The sequence below is a fragment of the Cyprinus carpio genome, unplaced genomic scaffold, assembly GCF_018340385.1.
Source record: "Cyprinus carpio isolate SPL01 unplaced genomic scaffold, ASM1834038v1 S000006701, whole genome shotgun sequence".
NCBI lineage: Eukaryota > Metazoa > Chordata > Actinopteri > Cypriniformes > Cyprinidae > Cyprinus > Cyprinus carpio.
This window is the reverse complement of record NW_024879310.1, coordinates 202,973-226,696: the sequence shown is the minus strand read 5'-3', so window position 1 is coordinate 226,696 and position 23,724 is coordinate 202,973. Positions and strand designations below refer to the sequence as shown.

At 37.8% G+C, this 23,724-nt stretch overlaps 1 protein-coding gene across 1 annotated transcript in view; it reads left to right on the top strand.

The window, feature by feature from the left end:
- Positions 1-23,724, top strand: part of LOC109073458 (cell adhesion molecule 1-like) — a 171,891-nt gene that overhangs the window by 133,965 nt on the left and 14,202 nt on the right. Inside the window, exon 9 of the mRNA XM_042755448.1 lies at positions 6,154-6,207. Within this exon, the coding sequence (XP_042611382.1) occupies positions 6,154-6,207 (54 nt within the window). The remainder of the gene's footprint in view (positions 1-6,153; positions 6,208-23,724) is intronic.

Sequence of the window (23,724 nt, the reverse complement as noted above, 5' to 3'; positions counted from 1 at the left end):
CAATTGTCCCAGTTCTTTAAACTAGGTCACTTACATCTTTTTGGATGAGCATTTAACTGGAAAAGGACATAGAGTAGTTTTCGTTAGTCTAGCTATAGCAAAGTACTTTCTCCACTTCAGTTCAGTTCACTTCCTGGTCCTTTTCCTTCAGAAAGATACAGGCTTGTAATGGTTTTCCAGGTAGGTGATTTTGCCCGCAGGTTTGTTACCACTGACAGCAAAACCTGCTGATCAGGTACTTCTTTAATGCAATGCATGTACGTTTATCTGCGTTTATCATTTATCATCATAATGATTTTTTTTTTAATTATCTGGAGATTTGGCAGCTGGGAATATGTGACACTGAAGGAAACGGCATGCCATTATGAACGTCTGCAGCCTTGACATTGAATTCATGCTCCATTCTTTTGTATCATTCTGTATACATTGACTTGATTATCCTTACTTTCCCCTGAGCCTTATAATACTTGATGTAAATGTAGTTTACATCTTGCAAATCCTTCAGTGATTCATTACTCTTTATTAACAGAAAACAATATACAAAGCGAAAGTATTTATAAAGCTGTAGAGATTTGGATATCTTAATAACAGCTTTTAATTAATCTGAGGCTTCTTGTGTTGACGTAAAGCATGCTAAATTTAACAAAAATAGCTAAATACATGTTGGTGATCACAGGAGAATTTTGATTTCCCCCACTAATCATGGAATCCAGATTAATTAGTGTGTATATTTTAACACCCTCTCTGCATTTTGTAAGTATAGCATTCACAGTGGAATATTGCTTGCAGGTGGAGTTCACGCAGTGCATTTAATTCGTTGGTGGAGCTAATCAATCTAGTCCAGCTAAATTGCATGTTTGCTTTTTAGTCTGTCTCTAGCTTTAAATGGCACTGTTAACCTGTTTTGAATTTCCACTCGCTGGATTATGATTAGAAATGCTTTATGTGATTCAAACAAGAAGGATATGTTCATAGATCAACCATCCTTATCAATATCAAATCAATCATAATAACGTAATATCATAATAATACTTATAGGCATTTAATATTCAGTTAATATAAGTGTAATATTAAAATAATAATTCTGTAATATAATATCACACTGCATTTGTATTATAGCATTATTAGTTGTATTATTATGGTATCATTAGTCTTATTCATTATTTATTTATTGCATAAATTACTTTCAATCACTTTCAATCAATCACTAAATTTTCCTTATCTCATTTATTACTGTTTATTACTTGCATTAAATTTATATTCATGTTCGTAGCAGATGATTTCTTTGAAGTTCAGGCTGTTATGGTATTTTATTTTTGCATTTGCCATACACCCCCAATATACTCTAATGTGTGTGTTTAAACCTTTAAACCTGCACCCTATGTGTTTCCACCTACATCTAGGTTGGCAGTGCTGTTATTTACCGCTCTTTTTAACCAACGTCTGTCCCAGTGGGAATTGTGTGTGTTTCAATAACTGTCACTTGATGTTCTGTGCGAAGGCCTGTTGGGAGAGAATAAGTATCGACACAGACACATGTCCAGCATTAACCTCCATATTCAGGCTCCTTTGGGAGATGTTCTCTCAGCCAAACCCATCTAACATTCGCTCTTGTTAAAACGCAAATATAGACTCAGAGTCACAGCATGCAACATACAATCTTATCTGTTTTTTTCCTGACTGCCTCAGACTCTGAATGACTACAGTTACTCTGTTATGTTTGATATGAGGCCAAAGTTTCTGTCAAGACTGCTAATATGCAGTATGAAAGTGTACTGTGTACTGTATATTTGACCGCCTTTCAACCGCTTTAATTTCTGCTGTGACAGCATAATATATTTGACATTGACAATAGGATTGATACACCACATAAAGGGAGCCATTGCATATGTTTAAGGCTTTTCATATATTAGCATAGATAATTTATCATACACTCAAAGATTTTTTTCGTTTTAACTGGGTCGGAGACCACAAGGAGAGCTTTTAATGTTTTTAATGTGGCCACTTTACAATTATTTAACTGCCCATTATCACACATATAGCTCGTCAGCCAATCACATGGCAGCAACTCCATGCATTTAGGCATGTGGACATGATCTAGACAATCTGCTGAAGTTTAAAACAAGCATCAGAATGGAGAAGAAACCTGATTTAAGTGACTTTGAATGTGGGATGATTGTTGGTGCCAGATGGGCTGGTCTGAGTATTTCAGAAACTGCTGATCTACGATGATTTTCATGTACAACCATTGGGTTTACAGAGAATGGTTCAAAAAAGAAAAAATATCCAGTGAGCAGCAGTTCTGTGGGTTATGTCAGAGGAGAATGTCCAGACTCATTACAACTGCAAGGTATACAAAAGAGCATCTCTGAAAGTACAAACTTAAAATCTTGAATCAGATGGGCTACACTAGAGGAGCAGAAGACTACGGCAAGTGTCACTCCTGTCAGTTAAGAACAGGAAACTGAGGCTACAATTGCCACAGGCTCACCAAAATTGAACAATAGAAGATTGGAAAAAAGAAAAGGGATGCCTGGTCTAATGATTCTCAATTTCTGCTGTGACAATCAGAAGGTAGGGGCAGATTTAGGCATAAACAAGAAGAAAGCATGGATCCATCCTGCCTTGTATCAACGGTTCATGCCACAGCTTACCTAAGTATTATTACTGACCATATCCATCCCTTTATCTTGTGATGGCTACTTCCTGCAGGATAACATGCTGTTAAAATATGCAGTAACTGTGTGGTGCTATCATGTCAGTATGAACCAGAATATGAAAGGAATGCTTCCAGCACCTTGTTGAATCTATGCCATGAAGAATTAATGAAGTTCTGAAGGCAAAAGGGGGTCCAACCCAGTACTAGCAATAAAAAGGCCATGGGCCGGTGAGCATATCTTTAGTGTCCCCATATAAGAACGAAGGTCTTAAGAAGTTAAATTTCCATTTCCGCAAATAACTGCAAATTGTCCTTCACTCATAGTACTTAGTTAAAGGATACCAAATATATAATATAGTAGAAAAATTTGTCAGTTCCCATGCTGAATTGTACATATGTTTTATTCAATCAGTAAAACATTACTGTCATCATAAGAAGCACAGTCATTGAGGTGGTCTCACCTGCAAACAGGTCTCTTGGTGTGATTTCTCACAATAAACAACACAAAATAAAGGTAGGTCGGCCTGACTCATGCCGGCTCAGCTCAAATCTGGACCATTACACATAGATTCAACACATTCAGCATTGCTGAGAGACTGTGGAACCGAGCCCGATGATTTTATGAGGACACATCTCGCAAGTGTTGTCAGGACAATCCCGCTCTCGATGAGTACTCGTATCGTCCATTTTCTCACTGCGTGATTGGAATTTCATATTTCCGTCCTTCACACACAAATGTAAATATTGAACGTCCAAACACATTCGCATCTCGCTGCTCATAACATTGAGCCAGGAGTCACCCATCCTGCAAATTGCCCACGGAAAATTCTTGTTTGCTTGACTATTATGCATGCCACATCCTATTCAGACCTTTGTGTTGGCCGTGTCCCCTGCATGCACAATTTCAGCCACGGGACTATGACATTTCCCCAAAACCCGTCTTTGCAATCGGTCACGGCACACGAAATCCCTGAAATATTTTCATCAGGCAATGCATCTCGCAGCATCTACATTCAGAAACATTATCCTGTCCTTGATGTTTTATCATTAGTCGGGAAGTGTTTGGGCTCCTACTGAGATCTTTTGATGGAGCACAGACAATAAAGTGATGGAAACAGGCAGCCAATTTTGCCTGCTGCGACTGTTCCCCAGCAAGGCGCCTGAGTATCTGTGCTAAAAAGTGGAATGATAGTCACACTGCACAACCACAGTACAACAGCTCGGCCGAATTTGCCAGCACCCCATTATTCCGCTGATTGTGCGATGGCTGTATCCAATATGACTGTGTGTTTATTAATAAATGATTCTCATAATGTAATTTTCTCTGTCTCCCATTTCCATACTCCGCCGCATGATAGGAAAGCTCCTGAAAGATTTGAATCTCATCGAGTGCTTTTTTGCAGGGCCACTTTGGTTTTCTTCACACTGCAACGTAAATCCCATTCGGTTTTTGGAGGCAAACTTTGGGACTTACCATCCGAGCAGTGAAATCTGATCTGTTTGTTTTGGCCTTGTAAGTCAAATATCTGGTACATCTACATCAGTTGTGCTGCAGTAATGATGTACTGTAAGTGTCAGCAAGATGCCTTGAGACTTGAGAACTCTCATACAACATCTGAGAGCAGCTGTCAGTGCGGAAGAGAGGACAGAAAGCTAGAAATTTTGCCTCTGCTCATGTCCATCAATTGCATCTCACCGCGCGGTGCTGAAATCACAAGGCACATTCATGCAAATGCTGCTGATTTTATTCGCTCATTCGTTATGTGGTGTATTTGGATAATGCTGCAGACTGTATTGCCGACTTTTGTGTGACATTACATACACACTATTTCCCGCATGACGGAAAACGTAGATCGGACGCATTCCAAAAGAGTCAGATTTAATCGGATTGGATGGGGTTTGGATCACTTTGTAAACATCGGATTTCATTTGGGTTTTATTCGCTGTTCAGTCTACACAAACAAAACAACTAAACGGATTTGAGTTAGATATGCCAAAACGTTGGATTTTTTGCTGCCTGTCTGAACAAAGCCTTTGGCACAGTGTGTTTTGTTTAATCACACGGCTTGTGTCGGCCAGTGTCATGCCCATGTGTCAAATTCAGGCTTACACTATTGCTTGGATGTCCCTAATTCTATAGTATTCTATTTGTTGCAGGTAGTAGCCCTTATTTAAATTATTTACATGTTTCTTACATTAAATTTGATCAAATATCTATAGCTGGCCAATTTGCCTTTTTCAATAACAATGTATTGTAGGAAAATGCTTCACATTCAGACATGCAATTTCATGTAAAAACAAAATTACAGGCCATTTTCATTTGAATCAAGGACATTTATGGACTATTGTCTGTCTTAGGCCCTGTTTACATCTGGACATTTTTTTTTCACCTTGTATTGCCTATCGGCATAATTTTTCATAACGGGCCGATGGCTATATTTAAATTTAAAGCCATTATCGGCCGATTCCGATATCAGTCCGATAATATCATGCCTCCCTAATTAAAATAAGTTTGCCTGCAATTACCCACAAATTTACCCATATTTTACCAAATAGTAAAGACAATAACGGATAGTTTAAAACATTTTATGTCATTTTGACAGATTTAAAAAATAATTCACTGGATCATAAAGTTCAACAATTGGGTTGTCCGAAAGTAAAATTCCTCATTTTTCTGTATTTTTATGATGGATATACACATTGCTGTGGAAAAAGGTTTTGAGTCATTTAGTTTTTTTTAAGAAACTTGTAAAATTCAAATTGTAATAATAGTTCACAACATTACCATTTCATTTTATTATCAAACAAATAAATGCATCTTTAGAGAGCATAAGAGACTTCAAAATCTTAATACATCAATGCTTCGTGGGATTGTAGGTTATTCCCTCATTAAAGCCATTAAGTACACATTCTTGTACATTTCCCTTTTTGTCATTTTGTTTTCAAATACATTTTTGTTTCAAATCAAAGTTTGCAATGTTTTGGTTTGGTTGGTTGTTTGGTTCACGTCTTTAAACTCTTTGATGAAAAAATAACAAGTGGGCAGGCACTGCTGCGCTCTATTGCATTTTCCCTACTTTAGAAACTTCCCACAGTAAAAGGATGCTAATCGACTTACAGAAGTAAAGAAAATGGGAGACAATAAAGTTTTGAATTGCCCCTGCGAGGATCTGGCAAGAGAAACAGGATATTGTTTCATTAATTGGATGACCAAATCATAAGACCTGATAAAAGAAAAAGCACGTTGGAAAATGTATAAATCATTTCATCACAATGACAGATATTGATCTGTATTATGTAGGCTACTGCTTATGGAAAACAGAGAAAAAACAGATTAAGTAAGATTTGTGTCCAGTAAATATTCCCAGTTGTAAAGGGGGTCTTGGTGAAGAGATCTTTCTTTCAGATATCTCTATCATACTAACATGATGGCTTTTGTAACTTCTCTCCTTCATTTAATACCTCTTATGTGTGTTTTCATTTTCTCCATCTAGATGTTCTCACCACAACCCCCCCACCCACCACTACCACCATCAGCGCTTTCCAAGGTACAGTATCCCCCATCTGAGCTGCAGGGTTCTCACTCCATCTCACCCTTTTTTACATTTTTTTCCCTGTGTCCTGCTGTGTTTGGTGTGCATCTACGTGTATGTGCGTGTGAGAGAGTATGCCCACTGCTGGCATGTTACTGTCCATGAGCTAACAAGACAGCGGGAAGAGGGTAAAGTGCAGGGGGCTTGTGCGGAGACAGACGGCCTCCCTAATAAGATCTCGACGCAGATAGTGAGACTCGGTGGCCTTGCGGCGCCTCACTGTCATTGTCACTTGTCAGGTTGTGTTGTCAAATCCCTTTCTGTCACTCACCTGATCTTTCAACCGAAGAGATTCATTTTAGAGCGAAAATCTTATCAGGATCTCAGCGTGTGTTTCGCACCTCCAGATTACGATTACAAGTATCCTCAGCCTTCCATAAAAATGACATCAACACATCCTTGAAAATGCTCTGACGAACACACACTGTAAAAAATATTTTTTTAAAGTTGTAATTTAAAACAGAGATCATAATTTCTAATTAAATCCAGGTACGTTTCTTACTATTATGGGGTGCTGATTCCAAAAAATTGTGGTCTGTTTTGCTCTAGCACATCACACTTTTTTCACAAAATATGATGAATTTTGTTTTGCTTTCGACAACCGAATTGTAAGTTGAATGAGATCTTGAATTATCCCTTAATACACCACAAAAAACTGCTACAGAGACAGGATTCCCTAACACCTCTCTGAGCGCGGCTTTACAACTAGTTGTTCAATTTTCCAGCGAAATTTGCACAGAGTACCGTAAGATGATTCTGAACATTATTGTTTTGTGCCTTCTCCTGATTCAAGTCCAACATGATCGGCCAGGCAATAGAGGAAAAATGCAACAGAAGAAAGGCGGTCCGGATTGGTGGTTCTGCTAGCATCTGTGCAGTGTTTTAAATACATCCCCTACAGTAACTGAGAGTAAAAAAAAATTTGAACATAGTTGTCTTTCTGCTCCCTGTGCAGCCTGTATATTTTGGAATACCTCATAGTTTTTTTAGATCCGTGCTGTATTAATGAAGTTGACAAGTAGGTTTTTACAAGGAATTACTATTTAAGTCTTTCTTCTGCTGCAAAATTGTGTATAATTCACCTGCGTGACTTGCAATTTCTGTTGTAATTAGGTGCAACATTTAATACAATGTCTAAATGGAAATTTTTTAACACCAAACTTTTGCAAGTTCTCAACACCTTTGTTTTTTATTAAATGTTGACATCATATGTCAGTAATATATTTTTCCGAGTAGCCATGTTTTATTTCTGATTCCTGAATGAGGTTTCTTGAGCCTCTTACAACATACTCTAATCAATATCCATCCCTGTTTTCTTAACATGCGAAGGAAAGCTCAGAGACAAGACAATCCCAGCAAATAACTCAATGTCAGGTAACTTGGATGCTATATAGGAAAATGTATGTACTTTTGTGAGTGGGGTGAGCTGTGAGATGCACACGAGGGGGAGGGGGAGAAAGGAATGCATGCACTCGAGGGCGGTAATCAAAACAAAAAAGTGTTAGCCATAATGTCCTGCCGGACAAGCTCATGAGCTTTTAGGGGTTGACATTAATGAGAGATGATACTCGCCATTTAGAACACAAGATATCGGGGCTTAAATGAAACCACCGATAGTGGCCCCGTGACAGATGCCGCACTTCCTCCTCTCTTTTCGTAAAATCGGCATGCAACCGGCGAGATGGGAGCAGGAGAGTGGGCCAGCCTTCAAAAGATCATCGGTATGCTCAGTGACTTTTCTGTGATCATCAGGCTGAACTAAGTCATTCGGTTTTTGCTCGGAAAGCCTCGCTCCTTGTGTTCTTTCCCGGGCATAACTTCTTTCTTCCGCATGCATGAGTAAGCATGGTAAGAAGTTTATTGGTGCACGCCTTAAACGTCGAGTACCATTCGAGCAGAGAACTGCTTTCAAGCAGGAATGGCCGGTAATCCACTCACGGTGAGTTAAAGGAGAATGCGGGACCTGCTAGACATCTGAAAACAGGGCACAGTTTTTTTTATTTTTATCTGAGATGCACAGTCTGTGTTTTTATGAGGGCATGCTGGATTGCTACGGCTGGCGAAACATGAACGCTGGGCTCCTGCATGTTTGAGTCTGTGGGGGCAAAGAGGGTGCGGTCTCAAGAGGAGATTGGAGCTTGCTTGTGGAGCAGCGATTAATATTGCGGGTGTTACTGTGGAGTGCCAAGCTGGTTCTGTGATGGCAAAAAAGTTGTGCCTAACAAGGTATATATATTGTCTGAATGCATATGGGCAAACCTCCACAGCCTTAATGGTATTACAATACTGCAGACTGTATTATGGGTAGCAGCACTGGATTTTAACACTTTCATAAAAGCAGAATGTGGTTTATTTTTGTTTGGACTGTTTGGTAGGACAGTAGAGGCTTGAAAGTATGAAGCAGCCTGTTCTCATGCGTATATTTGTTTATATTTTGTTAGTTTGAATATGCAATATAGACGTATTGACAGTATCTAGAATCGTATTTACATTTTACACAGCTATTGAAACTTCCACAACCTTCACAAAATCTTTCATATTTTATTTAAATTACGAAATATATCTTTTGAAAGAAATCAATAGTTCCTGAGCGCTGCACTGATTCAATCTGACAGTAAAGACATTTATATGGTTTACCAAAGATTGTTTATTTGAAGTGCTGTTCTCCAACTTGAACTGTTCTATTCAAACAATCCTGACAAAAACTTTCTTACAGTTTTCCACAAAAATAGTTGAAACAGCATGTGTTTTCAACATTGAATAATCAGAAGAAACAGAAGTACAGTAAGAAATATTTGGGTGCATTATATTCTATGTAAAAAATAAGTCATAAAGTACTCAGTTACATAGACTTGGAATATAAACACACAATATAAAATGAATTATCAATGTCTAATGTCAATGATGATGCTTATAATGTATTTAAACACTGATGTAACATTACAAATTATATTTTATCATATAAATAGAATATAAAGACATGATTGTTAATTTGCCCAAAATTGCTGAAACATTGGTAATAACTAATACACTCCTTTAAGTAGTGAGGTGCATTTATCTTTTGTATTACTACTAAAGCTGCCCAAAAATACCAGAACTGTCTCCATCAGAGATACTATTGCACACTTGTTCTTGAGAGCATCCCCATTCTTGTGGGAGGGTCTCTCAAAATTTGACCAGGGTCTGTTGAGTTAAGTCTATGGACTATGAGGGGTCAGTCAGCATTATTTGATTTCGAGGGTCTCGCATCTGGATCTGCCATGGATCAGTGAACTAATATTGAGAGGCGCGCAACCTAGTGTAGTGCCAAGATGGTTTCTCCATGAAAGTGTCAAAAAAGTGTACTATCCAACTGGATATAATGGATGCCCTTAGGGTATTGATGAAAATATAAAAACAATGAAGACCGCTGACACTGAGCGTCTAGATCAGGGTGCGCCGCAGGGCGGGTTTATATTTTTATAAGATGGTGTCAAAAGTTAGATGCAGTTTTTTTTTTTTCAAGAAAGCTCCTGCTTGATGTAATGCACATACTCTCAGCATTTGTAGATGTTTTTTTCTTCTCTCGTTATCATTAGTATCGGCCACCTCAAACTTCCCTGTCCTATAAAATCACCTCCATGAAGTCCCAAACAATCCAATTAAGAGCCAGAACGTGGAGACAGGCAGGCGGACGCAGTCCAACTGTTTACTGACGTCACTTTTAGCAGCTTCTGTTTTGGTGTTGGGACGACGGAGGACATGCAGAGTACAACTTGTGTAATACCGGGCGGACGGAACATTTAAAGGTTAACAGATTTGTGTTAAACCCTTTTAACACAGACAAAATATGATGTGGTCTTTGCTGCCATAGGTAGACAATCAGCAAATGTTCTCCTATCTAAATGAGTTTTTTCCCCTCACGTCCTCATTTTTTTCAATGGTCTATCCAATATGATCATCGGCTGAGCTCACTGTGCCTGCAGGTAAAGCAGATAGGGTGCTGGGCTCATGGATCTGTCGGCTGATGCGTCATTTAGGCAGCTCTGCGTGGGAATGATGGAGTTGCTGCCACCAATTACACACACCACTGGAAGACTTTGTGTATCATTATTCTTAAAACAAGCTCTTCCAGCGTTGGCTGTGATTTAATTTGTCCCCACGACTGGGACTGCGTTCTTCCTACCTTAAACTTACGATCTTCTTTCACAACCACAATGCCAGGGAGGGCTAATTTTAGACCTTTCTTACTGTTGTTGACTTGAGGCCACACGTCCTCTTGTTTTATCTGGCATTGTTATCATCTGCTTTATAATACGTTAAGCTTTTGGTAGCTCCTTAGCTGACTTAAGCCGATTGCACGCTATCTGTACGATTTCGATTGGAGACAAACCGTCGGAACTCGTAAAACGCTGGGCAGAGTTGTTGAGCGGTCCGTTTGCTATGTTGACACCCTCACCGATGGATTGATTATAATGCCTTTAATTGCAATAAATTAAAGAACAGCCTGGTCGATACAGATGATTTCAGATTCACAAAGCTCTATGATTACTGTTAATCTGATTATTTCTGGATTCATATTGCATAATTGGTCATTTATAATGATATTATGTGGCATTACCATGATCAGGTACAGTACTCTGAATTAAATTACGTCCAGAGCTTGCGTTTACATGGGAAAGAATTTTGGCTCCAGATACATCTAGTGTAAAATTACTTATAAAGAACCGGAGCTTTCTCGAATCTAATTTCACTACATGTTAGTTAAATCACAAATTACCACCAACAGGTCTATTTCAAATCATACATGCATGGTGAACTTTTTAAAAATTGCATAAAACGTTCTTCAGCCCCTGAGCAGGGTGCATCCGGGCTTAGATCCATTTTTTAGCGGTGGACGCTATCAATGTTTTGGTGGCCCGGAGCAATCTCCCTTTAAACTTCATATGAAAACGGCGACAGAATTCATACGATCGGCTTACTCCCTGTCATTCAGCACGTTCCTTTTTTCAAGCCGCAGACTGTGGCGGTGCAGAGCGACGAAGAGACAGAGGAAAAGTGTGTTTTTTATCAATAGATTGTTATAAAAATATCTGCATCTGTGCAGTTCTTTTGTCATAAATACATACAGTTGTCCACAAAAAATATCATGGGGGAGTATCACCACGCTAATACATCAGTTCCCCATGCTACTGTAACTCACAAGCTCTAGGTAAGTTTCACGGGCATACGCACCAACATATGAGAATAGGACAAGATGCACACACATGCAAGCTCGCAGTGGTAAATGAGAAGTGAAGCACATATGAACGCATACTTTATAAACGAATCATGAGAATATTCATGTTGTCCATTTTATCATTAGATCTTCAATTGTAACTTCACACTATACACACCCCTATTAGGCCCACGTGTGCATGTGGCAAAAGGGGGGTTGCATACTTGAGCTAATGCACGAAAGAGAGGGAAAGAGGGTGTACTAGAAATGCAAACAGTAAAATGTATGTTGTTTGTACAGCAAAGACAGTTGTGTGTGTGAGACCATGAAGACTTGAAATTGGCTTTATTCAGTAACTCAAAGTTATACTGTACCTAGCGCATGCAATACAGTGGAATACTGCAGTAAGTTTAGTATACGGCCCATATTAATCAAACATTTTTTATCTTACCTATATATATAGCTGTATATAGCAGCTAAAGCATTCCTGTTAGTTCTTTGATTACATTTTATAGAATTTTAATGTTTTGTGTTCAAACACTTCCTGTGTCAGTTTTGAATGTAATAAATAATAATGGAGCGAAAACACGGCCCAAAACACTTCAAGAACGGCTCAACATTTCAAACCACAAAAAATATATAACCTTGACAAACCGTAGTCTTCGATTGGAGAATGCCTTGTAATATACATTTTAAATCCACACCTAAATAAAGTAAACAATTTAATTATAAAACACTATTGAATTCACAGGCCTCTCTATAGAGTCCCTTTACAGGAATCTAGTGTTTACACCATGAAATTACGAATTTATTTATTTATTTATTTTTTTTTCCCCCCTCTCGGGGGAGGGGGATGTGAGGTGTCTATCTGCCTTCCAAAATTGGATTTTAAGGGCCTAGTCTCTATTTAAATTGAAAAAATGTGAATTTTGTTTTTTTTTTTTGTTACTATTTTCAATGGGAAAAATGTATTATAATTAATTGCATAAATATTAATTAAGTACCATAAGTTACTCTCTCAAAATACAAAAGAAAAAAGATAGATATAATAGATTGACTTTACTGAAGAAGAAAAAAAAGATACATTGGGCAGGTGTCCCCAGTTACTTTTTTGACCACGAAGACCATGAGTGTTGACTCCCAAATGAGTAGAACAAAGGGAGATATGGTGTGTGTGTGTGGTGTTATGTGTATATATATATATTCTATCTATATCTATATACTATACTAGATATATGAGATATATATATATTATATATATATATATAACCGATATAATTAGTTTTATTAAAAATCAGATAACAAGCCAAAACTATGTAGTTCAATTTTCTGTTAAAAGGAACGGCTCAGATAAAACTTAAATTGTTTCAATACATGCAATTTTCTTGTGAATTATTTTTTAATGTATTTTAATTAAAATATTCCATTACCTGGCGAGTAAACCGATAAATTGATGTTCATTTAGTAAGCATTCTGATGGATTCATGTGAGTTCGCTTCATTAAGGTATCCCCGCATAATAATTCAAACAGTAACCTCTGAACATTCATGGGGCTCTCTTGAAAGAGTTCATTAAAAATCATTTATTCGACTACACTGTGCGCCGTATGTTCTCTGATTCAAAAGTAGTTGGTTTCAAAGAGTCATTTGGTTCATATTACTTTGGTACTACAGTGGAAAAGCCCTAATGGACTAATTGCATTGTGGATTAACTGTAAATGAATCTTGCAGAGAAAGTGAAGTTCTGACTGTAATAATGAACATTGATGTCTAGGGCCCCTTGTTCATATATGACATGCCAGTTTACTGTATCATATCGTTCACTTTCCCTTATGATTGTAAATACCTTGAGTTTGCTTTGAATAAAAACAGCCCCACAAATTCACTCTTTACAATCAGGCAATGACAGACTTTCAACCTTAGCACAATGGCTTGCTTGAGAAGTGTCCAAACGTTGATAATGTAAAACGCCCAGTCACCCCTTTCAATTGCGACCAAAGCCCTACGACTGACATAAAAGATGGCTGTATGTCGCACAGTCCCTGATTTTGCTTTACCCAAGATTCTCATGGGCTCACATTGTACATTCTGACTAGGTAAAACGCAAGAGGACAGAAACACCTGTCGGTGACTGTAGACAGGACTGAGTCCTATTATAGATTTTGTTTTGTTGGTCCCAAAAGAAATGCACAGTCGGTGGCTCCTTATCGGCAGCATTTTTGTAACAGCCATGGTATTCGCACACGTAAGCTTCACAGTAACACATAGAGTAAATGGGCTAGTGAATTCCCACCATATGCATTTTGCAACTAACAGATGTGAAAACACAGTACCAGATGTTGGTCTTGTGGTCCACCGACCCCAGATGAGCTCCTCAGAGAAGTTTCCTCTGTTAATTTTTGGAGCAACAAGAAAAAGCAATCAAATGCGGAAAAAATGCCACACAACTGTGCAAGCCTTTTTCAAGTAGCCGAATCCACTGTGATTAACGGCAGGGTCGGCGTGACGGCTTAAAACCCTTCATTTGGATTTTTTACCCTGCCAATGCTCTCATTTAAGATGATACATGTAATGTTCTGCAGAATGTAGGCTATATCTCTCTGTCTACATCTCTGTCTGTCTGTCTGTATTGTTTGATCATTCTGTTGTTCCATCCATGTAATAAAAATAGTAATATACTGTATGCTTTTTGACTGATATCAGCAAATATAAAATATATCCAAATATATATTTTTTTCCCTACATTTTTCTTTCTAGTTGCATTCTTTTTTCAATCACATAACAGAAGACGTAGGTTTTTGAAGTGGCATTGTTATGTTGATGATATATCTCTTTTGTATAATGTGGTATTATTGTCACGTACTATATAGCTCAGCATGCAGTATGCAAATTTCTATTTCAAACATGCCTGTGTTTTCTTTGACATTGAGGCAGCCACCTTTGGGCTGGATGTCCACTGGCAGCCAAGCAGACCACCAAGCTCATCTTTAGGATGACCCCCTCCAGTCCCCAACCCTAACCTTTATACACTGCCACTGCTGTTTTTTGTGAAGTCGCATCGTTGTGTGTTTGTTGTTTTGGTTGCATCAGTGGGCTTATGGCCCGAAGAAGTCGTGTTTGTTGGTTTGTCCTAGATTTATTTTTCAAAAAATCCTATATCTCTTTTTTGCCCATGCTCTTTCTCCCGTCTTGCTGCCCTGCTCATGAGCTCAGAACAGCCCAGCGGCTCAGAGCCGCGAGAACCCCTCCCGCATTTCTCTGAGCCAGCTCTGCAACTCCTGCTGCGTCCTGCTCTTTCATGCCCATTCTCATAGCCCACATTAATATTCAACAGTATACAGTCATGCTGCAGTCATACATGTGTGAGTAATAGTCACTTTGCTTAAACGACGCTGAGATGAGAGCCGCATGAATCAATTCCGTACTGGAAGCTTGTTCTTTCATTTGTGGAAATAATGGGCCGAATGAAACTGGCCATCAGAGGCTGATGATAAGACCCAATGTGGTGATCCGTGCTGCAGGGCCACACCAGTGCATGTGCCACGATCGGGTTTTGAAAATACCTTCAAGTTTTGTTTGTGTCGGGGGACAGATAATGATTATCATATGTCCTTGTATTTCCTCATCATGTATACTGTGGTCGGTATGAGGCCACGTCTCGAATCACAGGCTTCAGTGAGTTTTAGAGGCCTTTTATTATCCATCTGAATATATAACTGAGTGGAAAAATACAAAGCCGGTGGTTTGGACAAATTCCTGAATTTTAGAATTGGCAAATCCTTTGAGGTTCAGAATGTAAAACTTGAAACATTAATTGCTACCTGATTGTTGGCATGACAGGCATGATGATTTAAATACAAAAAAAAAAATCAACAACGACCGGAATTTCATTATTTTTTGGAATTTATCTGTTGTGTTAATATGTGACACAAACAAAAGTAATTATATTATTATGTAATAGTTAATACACAGTATTCTGTGATGAAAATGAAAGCGTAATTATTTATATATAATATTTATAAACTAATTCGACATAAAAACTAATTATAATATATGATAATAATTGTGTTTGTTTGCATGAGATAGATAGATAGATAGAGAGATAGATAGATAGATAATAGATAGAAAGATCAGGATGCAATTTAGAGTTTAATTTTTAGACTGTAATTTATACATATATATAGATATATATATATAAGTATCTTAGATATTTGATATGATATATATATCATATATATTTATACTAAGAACATACAATTAACCAATGCAAGTGGAAGTCATTACAGTAGGTGTATTTTTATTATACATATCCTTTGTTTCAAGCAGTTAGATACGTGTGTTGTGTTTGTGTGTTGTGTGTCATAATGTAGTTATTATAGAATTATATATATATATATCATATTTATATATCATATTCCATTGAGATATTTATAAAAAACAGAAAAATGAGCATTTTTCAGTTTCATTGCGGCTTCAATGCTAGTACAGTAATTTTTTTTTGTGTGTGGAGTTAACCCACGTATTCATTGAAGCCTCTCTGCATCGTTTCATTTTTAATTGAGGTTTCTTTAACCGTGTCCAAACAGCACAACCCTCTTTTTGGTTGTTGTCCCTGGTTACGTGAGACAATTTAGCCTTTCATTCTCGCAGATGATGTATTCACACCCCAAGTGTACACTGTTTTCCGCCTCTTTTTTGATAATTTGTTTTAAGTTTCATCACGAACTGTGTAGCCTATCGCACCAGGCAACAGTTCAAGGCACTAAATATGGTGTTCTATGGAGATGAGAGCAATTGCCATGACGTGAAAATACACACGTATTACTTTTACAACATCCCCAGGAATCAAACATCGTTTGCAGTACCTGCCGTCTACAATTTGTTTTATTTCCTTTCCCAAAAAGGCCCAGGGCTCAGCGAGCACAGCGCACGAGTCAGACAGGCTTTTGGTCCGGTGTTTAATACTCACACCAAGTTTGGATCTTTTCTTCTTCTTTTTTTTTTTGCCGCAGAGAGACCAATCACCTGTGCTCAGAAGGACATTGGCTTCAACCAGACAGATATCTTCAAATCCCCGCTGCAGGGGTTTACAAAACCCAATTCTGGGACCTTCAACCTCACAAACTGCTCCGTCTGTCCTATTTCTAAAGTTCCTTTTTCCCCGAGCAGATTTCCTGCAGATCGGGTATTTAGATACCCGCAGGTGAGGTTGAACTAATTGTCCTAAGACAGGAAAGTTGCGATTTTGAGATACACTGAGGACTGGATAATGGTGAAACCCTTGTCTAAGGTAAACATCTCTCTTTGTCCTCAGGAATTTTGCTGTGTGCGCTTTTCCTAGTTTTGTTGTTCATTTTTTTATAACAGTCCAGATTGTGAGTTCGCGATTGACACATTGATCTGAATTAGCAACATTTTCTATGCCGATTCAGTTTATGTCACAGTTTGTATTTTTTGTTTTCTCATGGCTGTTCAGTTGAGGTTGGCCTGCAGGTAGCTGTGGCTGGTAGCAGATGTTTGGGTGTCATGCATTTAATTTAACAGCATTTTCGGGCAATTAAGTGCAGAATTTTGTTCTGGATCTCCAAAGTATACCTAGATAATGTGCATTATAGATATTCACAGCAGAGCCTGTTTTTTTAATGTATTCAAATAACATTTTAAATGCGCTCCAGGGTTCCATTTCCACTCAGAAAAGCTAACATGTGTCTTGGGATTTAGTGAGTACAGTTCTCTTGGAGAAATTAAAGATATCAATCCATATGTTAATATTAGTAAAAGGATTTGCTAAAATTTTATTAAAGCTTATTCATAAACTAACGCTTTTTAATTTACAGTCTCTTAAATATGACAATTATAAATTATATTTCCTGATGTTAATGTTTAACCCTAATCAAACAGGACATTAGTATTATTTATATGCTATTATAAAATCTGTCTGGAAGAATTTGCAATTATTCTTTTGATATTTATATTTTACTTTTCATTTTAATGTTAAAGTCTTAGTAATTTTCTTGGTCACACCGTTATATTACAGTGGCCTTAAACTACTATGTGACTTTACATTTTTAATTAATCATTTGGTACAATGAACTTATTGTGTACAACATAGTTTTACATTGTACCCTGCATGTAATTACCATCTGTAATTAATTTCTGTAATTTACATTTATAATTAACACTGTTAACCATCCCTTTACACCCTTAACCCACCACCCCTTAAACCTACCCATACCACCAAAAGCACCGTGTCTCCTAACCTTACCCATATTCCCACCTCAATAGCAGCAGCAGAAGGGTATTGCCAATACAGTATGAAAACACGATAAGTGACATTGTACTTATTTTTTGATGCAAGTAGTGGTTAAGAGCCCACTTATATAAAGTGGGACCATTTTCTTTGAATTTTTTATGATTTTGTTGATTTTGTCATTTTTCTATTAGTTTTTATATTTTTATTCTTAATATTATTTTTATAGTTTTTAGCATCTTCAACTATTTTGGGGAGTAAGTATCTATTTTTATTTATTTTAAACCCATCTGAATCAAAGCATGTCAGTTTATTTTTCTCACGACAACAGTAAAAAGAAAACATAGCAAATTACTTGTTTTTTCCTCGCTCATAAGAACATCTAAGTCCCATCCAGATGTAATGTCTGATGATTGCGAGTATAAGTTTTATTTTGTGGTCACATTGTTTTTTGCTTAGACATTTTGACCTTGATCGAATACTATAAGCTAATTTTCCCTGTTGCTGCCTAGTGGCACCTTCATTATGAAGTTAATCACCTTCTTGCCAACTTTCTGGGTAAAATACACAGTTGGTGGTTCAAGCACTGCTGTCATCCTGTCCCAGTAAAAAAGAGAATGGAACATCCTGAAGAGAGTCCAGCCACAAAAACTGCGTCAGAAGGGCCAATCTAGTAGCAATGTCATGTAAGGTATGATCCTCAATTTTAAATTAATTCCCATTACTGATATAAAATATTAATTATAAGTAAAAAGCACATTAAAATTAAAGTCACTCTCAAAATTACAACAGCCAATTCCAATCATCAACAAACATCTTCTTTTCAATAATTATAATTTACTTTTGGTTTAGAGAAATAATATTTGTATAGCGAAACATATGAGCTAAAGTAGCATAAAGAGTTGAATCATGGCACCTATAAGCCATGGGTGCTCCATGTGGAAGATGCAGCAGTTCGAGTTTCAACCTGCAACATTCTGAAATCAACTGCCAAGATAAGATAAAGGAAAGCGACCATTTGCGAAGTTATCCATCTCCATAAGAGGTTGGTTAACCATACTAGTCATATTAGACATGAGCCGATGTACCTTCTGTCAGGTGCGGTTTTCAACCTGAAGTGCACTTTCAGCTTCATCATAGCACAGTTTGCCGTTTTTTCTCAGGTGATTAATTTTCAGTGAAACTTGTTCCGCCGTTTACAAACAGGTTGCAACCATTTGAGCTCCCATTTAGCAGTGCGGTTTTAATTTACGCCTGTCTGAAACCGATTGGGAGCAGCAAGCCGAGTCGCCTGAGACCACGACTGTCTGCAAGCCACTCAGACATGGAGCACATATGCTGCACGAGAGCAAATGAGTGCCGGGTGCAAATGGAGGGAAGATGAGTAATTCATGGCACGGAGTCAAGTCAGTGGACCCGGATTGTAATTTAGACTGGCAGTGTTCACCTGAGTGCCAGCACAGCTTACAGCCCCCATCATGATATCATCATGATTCAAGAGCGCACAGAGCTCTCTTCGCATTCCTCTCGTATACTTCTTTTTGTTTATGTGTTCATTTAGGTCTTTGCTCTCTGTCAAGAGTTAATTCTGCTGTCTGGTGAAATACGCTGCAGGTTTAGACATTAGGATGTGCAGTAGTGAGGCGGCGAACATAGTTTTTTGGAGTTGGCTGTTACAAAGAAATTACTTCTAAATTGTCAAGAAAAAAGAGGAGATGAATCTAGGGAGATTTTGGTTGGTGTTTACCTCACCAATTTCGGTGTGAATATATTGTTTGCGTTAGTGCCTTATTGTTTGTTGTAGGTCACCTTGGTGAGAAGGCATCTGCTCAAAACAATTAATCTCATGTAAATGTTTGGTTTGGAATGGATGCTGGTGTCCTCAGCAGGATTTTTAAAGTCAGCGTGAAAGTCCCCTGATGTTCAGGATGTCTATTTTAAAATGCACTTCCAAAAAGCTAATAATAAATAGATGTATTAGCTATTTACACAAAGTTCATTTGGTCAATGCAAGAACACAGATGAGTTCTACTTTTTAATGATATAATTATTATATATCCATTTAAATGTCAGCTTTATATGAAAAATGCTTTTGCAACAGTGAGCAAAAGTTTTATAATAACTAATTTTTTTTATTTTTTTATTTTGAGGGTATGGGTTAGGATGACTTTTTCCCTCATGGAACGCAAACAGGAGTTATTATGAAAATGTCAAATCTGTTTTTGTTTTTTTTCATCAAATGAAAATGTCAGGGGTATTTTGGTTGGTTTTACATACATTTATTATATTATACACACACACATACACACACATTGCAGTATATGCAGTGCATGGGGGCGCCACTCATGGGGGGTGCAATTTTGCCGAAATCATTGTGTGAAAATCTTCTTTTACCCTCAGGGTGATTCTGGGGTCCTTGAGATGTTTTGACATGCCCTGACATCTCTATTTATTTCAGCTAGTGATAATGGCCATGAATATTTAGTGATTCACACCTGAGAGACAAAGGGCCGTTCCCCTAATGGCCCATCAGTGGAGTCATGTGACTGGTTGGGGCAGGGTAAAGACAGAATGTGGAGGAGATTGAAAAAAAAACTGGGTTTTTTAAATTATTAGTATTATGTTTACAACACAGCATAATCTAAAGCATACATAATGAAGGTCAAAGACACATTATTGTGCACGCTGATCTAACCACAGAGATGTGAACTGACTTGGTTTCATCCTGAACACAGCTTCTTTCAAACAAGTGAAAAACAAGTAAACCAATAATTGCTCTTATGAAGTTTGCCGCTGCCTTCTTTCTAGGATTCAGAGAAAGAAAAAAATCTCATCAGACTTGTCAGGAGCTTGTTTTACCTAGAATATCAGTGTAGCTGAAAATCTGATGTTGGTAACATGCGCTCTCAGAGGAAAACTAAAATTTTAACCGATGACTCCAGTGAAGTCAGCAGGATTCATTGAGAGGTAGGTATTGCATCACTAAAAAAACAAAACAAGGGCAAAACCGATTTTGAGCATTGGGAGCATCTTTGTAGTCAGGACTTGCGGCATGCTTTGTACTATCATACAAAAAAGGGACATTTTATACTGAGAAACAAATTATATTGTTAACATGTTATGTAAAAATATATTTGTGACAGAGTATTAAAGAATACTCTCCCCAAAATAAGTAAATTTTGACATTGATCACTTAGCCCGCATGTCGTTCAGAAAAACCCATAAAATGCCGTGCGTCTCCGGAACACAATTACGCTATTTTGGATGAAAACCTGGAGCTTGAGACTGTCCCCTAGACTGCAAGTGTAAATAACGCGTCAAGGTCCAATAAAAGGTATGAAAGTCATCTTCGCATACTCCATCGCCATCAGTACGTGCAATTCTGGGTTATATGAAGTTGACGGGAAACACTGTTTTGGTAAGTCTAAAGAAAAACAAAAAAATACAACTTTTAATTCCGATTGCTCATTCCTTTGTCAGCAGTCTCCTCTGTATCTCTCCAAGCTCACCGTATGCTGTGTAATGCTCTTCTGTATCAGTCTGCGCCACAAGGATGTGCTTTGTTTTAAAAAGTACAGATAGAAACAGCGCATCCTCATTGTGGCGCCGGATGAACACAGAAGACCTGACACATGTTATTATTTTACTGGGCATTCTGATGGGCGCACAGTCTCAAGCCCCCAGGTTTTTTCATCCAAACTATCTTAAAATGTGTATTCCGAAGACGACGGAACTTTTACGGGTTTGGAAACAACATGGGGGGTAAGGGATTAATGACGACAAGATTGGTGTAACAATTTTGCGGTGGACTATCCCTTTAGATAATAAACCCATGGTCTAAACATTCTTAGAACTCTTTGTCACCTTTTTTTTCACCCTCTGATGCGATTGTATCCCCATTCCAAGTGCACATGGCTAGTTATCAGGGGACCGTTTTGTTTACGTTTCACACTGACTTTGCAGAAAGGTTTTCTGTGGAGTTAGTTTAATTAAAATAAAGTAATAGTAAATTACCTAGATGTTGAGTGTTATTAGGTGCCAAAGCACCACTGATCTGCATACCCCATGCAATTGTGCAGTTTTGCCCCTGTGTGTGTGTGCTGTGTGACTGCTAGATATTTTGCATTTGAACGTCAATGATGTCTTCTTACATTCAGCATTTAGCAGACACTTTTTTCCATCTGTAGACTTACAATACATCTCAGAGGCTATACTTTTTTTTTTTTTTTTTTATCAGGTGTTCTCTCCCCTGGGGAATTGAACCCACAACCTTTATGCATGGTAACAGCAATTGCTCTACCACTGAGGCCACAGGACCACGTTTTGTCAATTGTTAAAAGTAAAAATGGGGATGGTAGCAAAATGTATTATTTTATTTTGATTAGACATTTTTTAGATATTCACATAAACCAATTATAATTTTTCACAATAAGAAGATCAGGAACCAATTAATGTTAAACTGGATTTCCATGTTGGTTTTTATCTAGCAATAACTTTCTTTGAGCCAAACCAGCCTTCAGAAAAAAAGCCAATCTTGGCAAACACAACCAATCAAGAGACCAAAACCAGTCCTAGACTACAGGAAGTCAGGCTAATGTTAGCTACATTAAATATTTTCATACCACAATTTTTTGGTTTAAAAATTGACTCTCAACAGTTAGCAAAATACGCTACACACTATGTGAGGACTGAGCAAAGAGGGATTTCCCGTCAGTTATTGGTGAAGTTTTTTCTGATGTTGTTTGACAGAGGTTCCTGCAGAAGTGTCTTTTAGCATCCGAGGGACTGCAGCAACTGGTAGAGAATCATCGATGAAGATAAGTGTAATCGTACGCACTCCGAAACTACACTCCTGTGAACCAACGTCACGTGTCAATGTTTTATTCCCTTTCTAATTCACTCTACATCGTCGAGATAGGTTTGCTTGCCACATAAAGGGAAACACCTTACTCACACGGTGCCCACATCAATGAAAAATGGACATATTTATTTCGCTCAATACAGACCATACCCCCCTGCCCAGTGTATTGCAGCTAGTGATGAGTCAACTGCATATCGTGAAATCAAACCCAACTAACGACAGGAATTGTTGTCTAACATTAGCCGACTTGTGAGATAATTTTGTTTTCTATCTCCATTGTGAATGTGAGAAGAGGAGTGCTGCTACTCCTCCTTCGCTGTGTGCCATTGGTGTCTTGCTTGTGGTCCTGAGAGGTAATTTGTGTAGTAAATTGAGTATGAACTCCCCATGAGAGAGATTTCAAAAGCGCAATTGAGTTGAGCAGTATGTGTTTGTTTGTCTTGCATGTGCTTTCATTTGTTTTCAGATAATTAGAATTTGCATGGCTATTCCAAAATATTCACCCAATTCAGTTTGATTGTCTTTTTATTTTTGCTCAATTGCCGAAACTGGCTAAACTATTCTTTTCAGCATAATGACAACGCAAATAACATACACTTAGTGTATCATGGGGTCACGGACTGTGGATCAGTTTTGTGTTTCACCTGCATAAACATCTGTGTACTGGCTGGTGTCAAAAGGAATGCCACTTTTGAAATTCACAAGCTCGTCAAAACTACAAACTACACCGCATAAATTTTCAGCACTATGTATGATAGAGTTTAATTATAAAATCGATTCACTGGGCTGACTTTTACTTTTATAAACTTTCAAGCCCTAGAATGCATCGTGATTTTGTACAGCGACTCTCAATTGAGTGTTATAAAAAATGAATTGCTTCAATTGCGGCTGAATTCATTTATTATAACCTCTACTACCTATGAGCAAATATAAGATTAAATCAATTCATGTGGGGGATGACTATTTAATTCTCAGTAGAAGGTGCAATACCTACTGTGTCCAAGCCACTTTAGACTAATGAGAGAAGTCTTAAGAAAAGCTTAGTTGCGATTCATTAGGATGATGTGATTCATTAGAACGCGATCTCAAAACCCATGCTAATCAGGCAGGTATCCGAAAGCAGTTTTAGAGACATGAATCGCAGTAGATCCATTTAGGACTTATG